An 11,498-nucleotide genomic window follows, 5' to 3' on the forward strand; every position below is an offset into this window, starting at 1 on the left:
TATATATAATATATATATATATATTTTTCCCCCGAGATGGAGTCTCACTGTGTTGCCCAGGCTGGAGTAAAGTGGCGTGATCTTGGTTCACTGCAACTTCTGCCTCCCGGGTTCACACGATTCTCCTGCCTCAGCCTCCTGAGTAGCTGGGATTACAGGTGCACACCACCACACCTGGCTAATTTTTTGTATTTTTAGTAGAGATGGTGTTTCACCATGTTGGCCAGACTGGTCTCAAACTCCTGACCTTGTGATCCGCCTGCCTCAGCCTCCCAAAGTGCTGGGATTACGGGCGTGAGCCACCACACCTGGCCGCATTTAATACATTTAACCTACTAAACATCATAGGTTAGTCTAGTCTACCTTAAAGTACTCGGAACATTTACATTAGCCTACAGTTGGGCAGACTCATCTAACACAAAGCCTATTTTATGCAAGAGTGTTGAATATCTCATGTAATGTATTGAATACTGTATTGAAAGTAAAAAATAGAATGGCAGTTTGGGTGCATGGAATATGATTTCTATTGAAAGCGTATCACTTTTGGCTGGGTGCAGTGGCTCACGCCTGTAATCCCAGCACGCTGGGAGGCTGAGATGGGAGGACTGCTTGAGGCCAGGAGTTCAAGACCAGGCTGGTCAACATAGTGAGAGCCCATCTCTACTGAAAAAAAGAAATAAAATGTATCACTTTCACATTATTGTAAAGTCACAAAATTGTAAGTCATCAAGTGCATCACACCTGTAATCCCAACACTTTGGGAGGCCAGTGTGGGCAAAAATTAGCTAGGCACAGTGGTGCGTGCCTATAATCTCAGCTACTCAGAAGGCTGAGGCACAAGAATCACTTCAACCCAGGAGGCCGAGGTTGCAGTGAGCTGAGATCATGCCACTGCACTCCGCAGCCTGGGTGACAGAGAGAGACGCTGTCTGAAAAAAAAAAAAAAAAAAAAGCCAGGCCTGGTGGCTGGCTCACACCTGTAATCCCAGCACTTTGGGAGGCCAAGGCGGGCAGATCATTTGAGGTCAGGAATTTGAGACCAGCCTGGCTAACAGGGTGAAACTCCATCTCTACTAAAAAGACAAAAATTAGCCAGGCATGGTGGTGGGTTCCTGTAATCCCAGCTACTCAGGAGGCTGAGGCAGGAGAATTGCTTGAACCCGGGAGGCAGAGTTTGCAGTGACCCGAGATCACACCACTGCACTCCAGCCTGGGTGACAGAGTGAGACTCTGTTTACAAAAAAAAAAAAAATCTTAGACCATCTTAAGTCAAGGACCACATGTATACCAAGGGTTGAGCCACAGGGTATGTGTAGATTTAGCTTTAGTAGAAACCGCCCAGTAGTTTTCTGTGTACTCTTCCACCATGGTGTATGACAGTTTCAGTTGCTTCAAATCAGTCTTTCATTCCAGCCATTCTGGTGTTGTGTAGTGGCGTCCTATTGTGGTTTTACTTTTATTTCCTTGATGACAGATGAAGTTGGGCACCTTTTAATGTGTTTGTTCCATCTGGGCACCCTCTTTTGCAAAGTGTTTTTTTCAAGTCTTTGCTAATTTTTCTATTAGGGAGTCCATCTTATTGATTTGTACATGATCTTTATATATTTTGGATCCAAGAACTTTGTTGGATCCAGTACAACTCCTTTACCTGTGGTTTCACTTTCTGTGGTTTCAGTTATCTGTGGTCAACCATAGCCTGAAGATATTCAATGGAAAATTCTAGAGATAAACAATTAGTAAGTTTTAAATTGTACATAGTTCTGAGTAGCATGATAAAAATCTCACACCATCCCACTCAGGACATGAATTATCCCTATGTCCAGTGTATCTATGCTGTATAGGAGTATGTTACCTGCCCGTTAATCACTTAGCAGCCTTCTTGGTTATCAGATAAAAAAAAACCATAGTATTGGCCAGTCACGGTGGCTCACGCCTGTAATCCCAGCATTTTGGGAGCCTGAGGCGGGTGGATCACCTGAGGTCAGGAGCTCAAGACGAGCCTGACCAACATGGTGAAACCCCGTCTCTACTAAAAAAATACAAAAATTATCTGGGCATGGTGGTGGGCGCCTATAATCCCAGCTACTTGAGAGGCTGAGGTAGGAGAATCGCTTGAACCTGGGAGGGGGAGGTTGCAGTGAGCCGAGATCATGCCATTGTACTCCAGCCTGGGCGACAGAGCCAGACTCTGTACAAAATTGAAATAAAATTCTGTACAAAACAAAACAAAACAAAACAGTATTTATAGGGTTTACACTATCTCAGGTTTCAGGTATCCACTGGGATCTTGAAGGTATCCCCTGCAGATAAGGAAGGACTAGTGTTTATGTTTGTAAATATCATTTCTCACTCTAAGGGCCACTTTTTTCACTATCTCTTGTTTTGTTTTGTTTTGTTTTTTGAGACAGTCTTGCTCAGTCGCCCAGGCTGGAGTGCAGTGCGCGATTCGTCGAGCTCAGCTGCAAGCTCCACCTCCTGGGTTCACACCATTCTCACTGCCTCAGCCTCCTGAATAGCTGGGACTACAGGTGCCCACCACTATGCCCAGCTAATTTGTTTTGTATTTTTAGTAGAGACGGGGTTTCACCGTGTTGGCCAGGATGGTCTCAATCTCTTGACCTTGCGATCTGCCTGTCTCGGCCTCCCAAAGTGCTGGGATTACAGGCGTGAGCCGCTGCGCCTGGCCCTTTTCTTTTTAAGGTGGAGTTTCACTCTTGTCATCCAGGCTGGAGTACAATGGTGCGATCTTGACTCACTGCAACCTCTGCCTCCTGGGTTCAAGCAATTCTCCTGCCTCAGCCTCACAAGTAGCTGGGATTACAAGCATGTGCCACCACACCTGGCTAATTTTTGTATTTTTAATAGAGATGGGGTTTCACCACATTGCCCGGGGTGGTCTCGAACTCCTGACCTCAGGTAATCTGCCCGACTTGGCCTCCCAAAGTGCTGGGATTACAGGTGTGAGCCACTGTGCCCAGACACTACTGCCTATTTTGTATTTTTAAAAGTGTAAAATATTATTGAATTTTATTTCAACAGTATTGCTTTTAATGACTGTTGAGTATTTCATTTTTATATTAGTGTGCTTAACTTTTTAAAATTGATTTGTAAGATCTGTTTGTATATTAAGTATATTGACCATGTGGTATGTATATGTTACAAATATATTTTCCCCACATATTGGTTCTCTTTAGATTTTGTTTATGGTGTTGCTGCCATTCAGAAACTTCTGACTGATCTTTTCCTTAATGATTTATCACTTTAGATGTCACATTTGAATATCCCGTCTGTATTAGTCTGTTCTCACGCTGCTAATAAAGACATACCTGAAGGCCGGGCGCAGTGGCTCATGCCTGTAATCCCAGCACTTTGGGAGGCCAAGGCGGGTGGATCACGCAGTCAGGAGTTTGACACTAGCCTGACCAACATGGTGAAACTCCATCTCTACTAAAAACACAAAAATTAGTCAGGTTTGGTAGTGCACATCTGAAATCCCAACGACTCAGGAGGCTGAGGCAGGAGAATCGCTTGAACCAGGGAGGCGGAGGTTGCAGTGAGCCAAGATTGTGCCACTGCACTGCAGCCTGGGTGACAGAGCAAGACTCTGTCTCAAAAAAAAAAAAAAAAAAAACCCCAAGACTGGGTCATTTATAAAGAAAAAGGGGTTTAATGGGGAGGCCTCATAATCATGGTGGAAGGCAAAGAAGGAGCAAAGGTACTGCTTACATGGTGGTAGGCAAGACATCGTGTGAAGGGGAACTGCCCTTTGTAAGATCATCAGATCATGTGAGACTTATTCACTATCATGAGAAAAACCCACCCCCATGATTTAATTACCTCCCACCAGGTCCCTCCCACAACTGTGGGGATTATGGGAGCTACAATTCAAGATGAGATTTGGGTGGGGACACAGCCAAACCATATCATTCCACTTTGGTCCCTCCCAAATTTCATGTCCTTACATTTCAAAACCAATCATACCTTCCCAACAGTCCCCCAAAGTCTCAACTCATTTCAGCATTAACTCAAAAGTCCACAATCCGGCTGGGCGCGGTGGCTCAAGCCTGTAATCCCAGCACTTTGGGAGGCCGAGACGGGCGGATCATGAGGTCAGGAGATGGAGACCATCCTGGCTAACACAGTGAAACCCCGTCTCTACTAAAAAATACAAAAAACTAGCCGGGCGTGGTGGCGGGCGCCTGTAGTCCCAGCTACTCAGGAGGCTGAGGCAGGAGAATGGCGTAAACCTGGGAGGCGGAGCTTGCAGTGAGCTGAGATCCGGCCACTGCACTCCAGCCTGGGCGACAGAGTGAGACTCCGTCTCAAAAAAAAAAAAAAAAAAAAAAAAAAGTCCACAGTCCAAAGTCTTACCTGAGGCTGGGCATGGTGGCTCATCTGTTATCCAGCACTTTGGGAGGTCAAGGCAGGCAGATCACCTGAGGTCAGGAGTTCAAGACCAGCCTGGCCAAAATAGTAAAACCCTGTCTATACTAAAAATACAAAACTTAGCCAGGCATGGGGGCACATGCCTGTAGTCTCAACTACTCGGGAGGCTGAGGCACAAGACTTGATTGAATCTGGGAGGCAGAGGTTGCAGTCAGCCAAGATTGCACCACCCCACCCCAGCCTGGGTGACACAACAAGATTCTGTCTCTGAAAAAAAAAAAACCGAACAAAATAAAGTCTCATCTGAGACAAGGCAAGTCCCTCCCACCTATGGGCCTGTAAAATCAAAAGCAAGTTTAGTTGCTTCCTAGATACAATGGGGTAGAGATTGGGTAAACACATCCATTCCAAATGGAAGAAATTGGCCAAAATGAAGGGGCTACAGGCTCCATGCAAGTCCTAAATCCAGTGGGGCAGTCAAATCTTAAAGCTCCAAAAAGATCTTCTTTGACTCCGTGTCTTACATCCAGGTCACGCTGATACAAGAGGTGGGTTCCCATGGTCTTGGGCAGCTCTGCCCCTCTGGCTTTGCAGGGTACAGCCCCCCGCCTGGCTGCTTTCACGGGCTGATGTGGAGTATCTGTGGCTTTTCCAGGCATATGGTGCAAGCTGTCAGTGGATCGACAATTCTGGGGTCTGGAGGGCAATGGCCCTCTTCTCACAGCTCCACTAGGGGCAGTGCCCCAGTGGGGACTCTGGTGGCTCCCACTCCACATTTCCCTTTTGCACTGCCCTAGCAGAGGTTCCCTATGAAGGCTTCACCCCTGCAGCACACCTCTCCATAGACGTCCAGGCATTTCCATACAGCCTCTCAAATCTAGGTGGAGGTTCCTGTTCTTGACTTCTGCTCACCAGCAGGCCCAGCACCACGTGTAAGCCACCAAGACTTGGGGCTTGCACCCTCTGAAGCAATGGCCTGAGCTGTACTTGGCCCCTTTTAGCCCCAGCTGGGATGCAGGGCACCAAGTCCTGAGATTGCACAAAGCAACAAGGCCATGGGCCCTGCCCATGTAACCATTTTTTCTCCTAGTTCTCTGGGCCTGTGATGGGAGAGGCTGCTGTGAAAACCTTTGACGTGCCCTGGAGACATTTTTCCCATTGTCTTGGTGATTAACATTTGGCTCCTCGTGACTTATGCAAATTTCTGCAGCAGGCTTGAAATTTTCCTCAGAAAATGGGTTTTTCCTTTCTATCACATTGTCAGGCTGCAAATTTTCCTAATATTTATGCTCTGTTTCCCTTTTAAACATAGGCTCCAATTCTAAACCATATCTTTGTGAATACATAAAACTGAAATGAATGCTTTTAACAGCACTCAGGTCACCTCTTTTTTTTTTTTTCTGAGGCAGAGTCTTGCTCTGTCGCCCAGGCTGGAGTGCAGTGACGCAATCTCAGCTCACTGCAAGCTCTGCCTTCCGGGTTCACACCATTCTCCTGCCTCAGCCTCCTGAGTAGCTGGGACTACAGGCGCCTGCCACCACGCCCGGCTAATTTTTTGTATTTTTAATAGAGACGGGGTTTCACCGTGGTCTCGATCTCCTGACCTTGTGATTCGCCTGCCTCGGCCTCCTAAAGTGCTGGGATTACAGGCGTGAGCCACCGCGCCCAGCCTCAGGTCACCTCTTGAATGCCTTCCTGCTGAGAAATTTCTTCTACCAGGTACCCTAAATCATCTCTCAAGTTCAGAGTTCCACAGATCTCTAGGGCAGGGGCAAAATGCTGCCAGTCTCTTTGCTAACACATAACAAAAGTGACCTTTATCCCAGTTCCCAAAAAGTTCCTCATCTCCATGTAAGACCATGTCAGCCTGGACTTCATTGTCCATATCACTCTCAGCATGTTGGTCAAAGCCATTCAACAAGTCTCTAGGAAGTTCCAAACTTTCCCACATTCTTTTATCTTCTTCTGAGCCTTCCAAACTGTTCAAACCTCTGCATGTTACCCAGTTCCAAAGTCACATATTCACGTCTCCTTATAGCAGCACTTCACTCTACTAGTACCAATTTACTGTATTAGTCTGTTCTCCTGCTGCTAATAAAGACATCACTGAGACTGGGTCATTTATAAAGAAAAAGAGGTTTAATGGCTCAAGCCTGTAATCCCAGCACTTTAGGAGGCCGAGACGGGCGGATCACAAGGTCAGGAGATCGAGACCATCCTGGCTAACCTGGTGAAACCCCATCTCTACTAAAAAATACCCCATCTCTACTAAAAAATACAAAAAACTAGCCAGGCGAGGTGGCGGGCACCTGTGGCGTAAACCCGGGAGGCAGAGCTTGCAGTGAGCTGAGATCCGGCCACTGCACTCTAGCCTGGGTGACAGTGAGACTCTGTCTCAAAAAAAAAAAGAAAAGAAAAGAGGTTAAATGGACTCACAGTTCCACATGGCTGGGGAGGCCTCACAATCAGGGTAGAAGGCGAAGGAGGAGCAGAGAGCAAAGGCATGTCTTACATGGCAGCAGGCAAGAGAGCATGTGCAGGGGAACCGCCCTTAATAAAACCGTCAGATTTCATGAGACTTATTCACCATCACGAGACAGCATGGGAGAAACCTGCCCCCTTTATTCAGTTACCTCCCATGACATATGGGGATTACTGGAGCTATAATTCAAGATGAGATTTGGGTGGGGACACAGCCAAACCATATCACCTTCCTAACCAGAGGTCAGATATTATTGTATTTTTGTTGTTGTGTGTCACAGCTTTGTGGTTTTATTTTTCACACATTGAAATATTTAATCCACTTGGAGTTTACTCTGATAATATAAGATTAGAGCCTGGGAATCTAAATTTTTTACCAAAATATGCATCTAGATAAGACCTTGGAGTAGGGTGGGGCTTTGGGGACCAGTTTCATCTTGAAGGATTCTTGGTGACTATCTCTGTACTCTGCCACCCCTGCCAGGCCTTGGAGACCAGGGCCAGCCCTGGCCACACCCCAGGCTGTGTCACCTTCGTCCTGAATGACCACAGCATGGCCTTCACTGGAGATGCCCTGTTGATCCGTGGGTGTGGGCGGACAGACTTCCAGCAAGGTGACTAGCTCCTTTATCCAGCCCAAGATCTTCATACAGTTACATGTGTGTCAAGTGTTGAAGTATCTGTTACAAGAATGAATGGATGGGCATTAGACTTTTAGGAGGCTTCAATATTAAATTCAAGGAGTTTCCCTGCTAGAGCAGTGGTCCCCAACCTTTTTGGCACCAGGGACCCGTTTCGTGGAAGTTAATTTTTCCATGGACCATGGCGCGGCATAGTTTCGGGGATTCAAATGTGTTACATTTATTGTGCACTTTATTATTATTACATTGCAATAGATAATGAAATAATTATGTAACTAACCATCATGTAGAATCAGTGGGAGCCCTGAACTTGTTTTCCTGCACTAGATGGTCCCATCTGGGAGAGATGGAAGATAGTGACAGATCATCAGGCATTAGATTCTCATAAGAAGAACATAACCTAGATCCCTCCCACATGCAGTTCACAATAGGGTTTGTGCTCCTATGAGAATCTAATGTTGCTGTGGATCTGACAGGAGGCAGAGCTCAGGTGGTAATGGGAGCGATGGGGTGCGGCTGTAAATACAGATGAAGTTTTGCTCAGTCACCTGTCGCTCACCACCTTCTGCACAGCCCAGTTCCCAACAGACCACAGACCGGTACCCAGGGTTGAGGACCCCCATGCTAGAGTATGGGAAGAGTTAGATTCAGGGGCTTAGCTCTTGGGGGACAGTTAGATTCAGGGGTGTGTTAGTTACCTATTTGAGCCTAGCTTGGGCAACATAGTGAGGCTCCCTCTCTAAGAAACACATAGAACTAAAAAAAAAAAAAAAAAAAGGAAAAAAAAAAGGGCTGGGTATGGTGGCTCACGCCTGTAATCCCAGCACTTTGGGAGGCCAAGGCAGGTGGATCATGAGGTCAGGAGTTCAAGACCAGCCTGGCCAAGATGGTGAAACCCCATCTCTAAAAATACAAAAATTAGCTGGCTGTGGTAGTGGGTGCCTATAATCCCAGCTACTCAGGAGGCTGAGGCAGAGATTTGCTTGAACCCAGGAGGCGGAGGTTGCAGTGAGCCGAGATTGTGCCACTGCACTCCAGCCTGGGTGACAGAGCAAGACTCCGTCTCAAAAAAAAAAAAAAAAAAAAAGAGCAAGAGAGAAAAAAAGAAGTTGTTAGAGCCAGCAGTTTAATTGCCAGGGAGCAATGATCCATTTAGAGTCTAGCTGCTAGGGGTGGTTAGATTTAGGAGCTTCCCTGTGGAAAGGGAGTGTAGTTTCAGAATCTCAGGGTTGGGCCATCCTTTGAGCATGTGTGACAATGTGGGGTTAACACTAGGCCTGGAATTTAGCTGCCTTGAAGGGAGAAGTGAGGCTGGATAAGAGGGAAAGACAGAAGTCATGATGAGATGGTCATGGGAAGCCACATCCCCAGGCGTCTTCCTCCCTCTTCCCTCTCTCCTCTCTGCATCTCGGTCTCTGTCTTTTTCTCTTCAAGGCTCCCAATCTTCCATTTATCCATTCGAAGTACAGTCAGGAAGCTGAAGGATTTAGGCTGAAATGCAAGGTGGAAGAGAGGTTTGCCTCCTACTTAGGACTCAGAGCTGCTTGTGGGGACCATGGCATCACACTCTTCTCCTGGGCCTCATGTCTTCAGTTTCTTTTTTTTATTATTATTATGTTGTTTTTTTTGAGACAGAGCCTTACTCTGTCTCCCAGGCTGGAGTGTAGTGGTGTGATCTTGGCTCACTGCAACCTCCACCTCCTAGGTTCAAGTAGTTCTCCTGCCTCAGCCTCCTGAATAGCTGGGATTACAGGCATGGGTCACCACGCCTGGCTAATTTTTGTATTTTTAGTAAAGACAGGGTTTCACCATGTTGGCCAGGCTGGTCTTGAACTCCTGACCTCAGGTAGTCCACCTGCCTCAGCCTCCCAAAGTGCTAGGATTACAGGCATGAGCCACTGCACCTGGCTTTGTCTTCAGTTTCTTACCTTCTAGTGCACCTTTCTTGTTCAGAACCCTTACTTGACATCCCCTGGGTGACAGCCAAGGTCACAAATGACACTCTTTGGTGCTTCATGGTGTCATTCCAACCCTATTTACAGCCATGCTGAATTTCTCACCATTCCTCAATTCTTTGTACATGCTGTTCCATCCACCTAGAATGCCTTTCCCTGTTCTCTACTTAGACAAAGGGATATTGGCAGGACATGAAGGAGATGGTTTAGCTACAGTGATTTTATCCTTTCACCCTCTTCTTGAAGGAAGGGGTTAGAGTCTTCTGTCCTGTTGATCCACTGACCTCTGATCTTTCCTTCCCCAGGCTGTGCCAAGACCTTGTACCACTCGGTCCATGAAAAGATCTTCACACTTCCAGGCGACTGTCTGATCTACCCTGCTCATGATTACCATGGTGAGGGCTTCCTGGAGGAGCTGGGATTACAGACCCATGCCTGTAATCCCAGCTATTCGGGAGGTTGAGGCAGGAGAATTGCTTGAACCTGGGAGGTGGAGGTTGCAGTGAACCAAGATCACACCACTGCACTCCAGCCTGGGAGACAGAGTGAGGCTCTGTCTCAAAAAAAAAAAAAAAACAAACCTGTAATCCCAGCACTTTGGGAGGCCGAGACGGGTGGATCACGAGGTCAGGAGACTGAGACCATCCTGGCTAACACAGTGAAACCCCGTCTCTACTAAAAAATACAAAAAAACTAGCCGGGTAAGGTGGCGGGCACCTGTAGTCCCAGCTACTCGGGAGGCTGAGGCAGGAGAATGGCGGGAACCCGGGAGGCGGAGCTTGCAGTGAGCTGAGATCCGGCCACTGCACTCCAGCCTGGGCGATAGAGCAAGACTCCGCCTCAAAAAAAAAAAAAAAAAAAAAAAAAAAAAAAACTTTGAAAGTGGAGTGTAAATCTCTGTAATCTTTGTAAGGCATGAAGACTACCAGTCTCAGAAATTTCTCTGGTCAAAAAAAATTAAGTGTTTGAGGCTGGGCACGGGGGCTCACACCTGTAATCCTAGCACTTTGGGAGGCTGAGGCAGGAGGCTCGTTTGAGCCCAGGAGTGAGTTCGAGACCAGCCTGAGTAACATGGCAAAACTCTGCCTCTACAAAATACAAAAAATTAGCCAGGCAAGGTGGCATGCTGCCAGCTCCTTGAGAGGCTGTGGTAGGAGGATTGCTTGAGCCCAGGAGATTGAGGCTGCAGTGAGCTGTGATCGTACCACTATATTCCAGCCTGGGTGACATAGCAAGACCCTGTCTAAAAAAAAAAAGAAAAAAAAAAAAAATTTATATATATATATAAAGTGCTTGAGCCTGCTGTGTGTGGATGTAGACACTATGTGACTGCTAGATGCCTGGAATTCTGCAGGGCATGGGTTTTCCTGGGCCTTACTTGTGGAGCTTAGGGAACTGGGGAAAACTACATTTCCCATAGTTCCCATGGAGGAGGGAAAGCTACTTTAGGAATATTCTGGGAAGAACCCCTGCCAGAGAGGCCCCTGCCAGAGAGGCACCCAAACCCTCCTGGGGAATGTAGTTCTGAGAGGCCTGAGGCACTGGACTCCTTGACTTTCCTTCCCCTCCCTTGGCCACTAGGGTTCACAGTGTCCACCGTGGAGGAGGAGAGGACTCTGAACCCTCGGCTCACCCGCAGCTGTGAGGAGTTTGTCAAAATCATGGACAACCTGAACTTGCCTAAACCTGAGCAGATAGGTGAGTGGCTGGGTACCTGGACTCCTGGGTCTGAGGGAGGAGGGGCTGGGAGCTCGGACTCCTGGGTCTGAGGGAGGAGGGGTTGCGGGTTTGGACTCCCGGGTCTGAGGGAGGAGGGGCTGGGGGCCTGGGCTTCTGGGTCTGAGGGAGGAGGGGCTGCGGGTTTGGACTCCCGGGTCTGGGGGAGGAGGGGCTGGGGGCCTGGACTCCTGGGTCTGAGGGAGGAGGGGCTGGGGTTTGGACTCCTAGTCTGAAGGAGGAGGGGCTGGGGTCTGGACTCCTAGTCTGAGGGAGGAGGGTCTGGGGTTCTGGACTCTTAGTCTGAGGGAGGAGGGGC

General features: G+C 47.7%; 1 protein-coding gene across 3 annotated transcripts in view; it reads left to right on the plus strand.

The window, feature by feature from the left end:
- ETHE1 (ETHE1 persulfide dioxygenase) overlaps window positions 1–11,498 on the plus strand; it is a 26,076-nt gene that overhangs the window by 13,583 nt on the left and 995 nt on the right. For all 3 annotated transcript variants that reach the window (XM_017885888.1, XM_017885889.1, XM_017885890.1), the window contains 3 exons: window positions 7,352–7,481; window positions 9,769–9,858; window positions 11,045–11,161. In XM_017885888.1, the coding sequence (XP_017741377.1) occupies window positions 7,352–7,481; window positions 9,769–9,858; window positions 11,045–11,161 (337 nt within the window). The remainder of the gene's footprint in view (window positions 1–7,351; window positions 7,482–9,768; window positions 9,859–11,044; window positions 11,162–11,498) is intronic.

The sequence above is a fragment of the Rhinopithecus bieti genome, unplaced genomic scaffold, assembly GCF_001698545.2.
Source record: "Rhinopithecus bieti isolate Rb0 unplaced genomic scaffold, ASM169854v2 scaffold_15643, whole genome shotgun sequence".
NCBI lineage: Eukaryota > Metazoa > Chordata > Mammalia > Primates > Cercopithecidae > Rhinopithecus > Rhinopithecus bieti.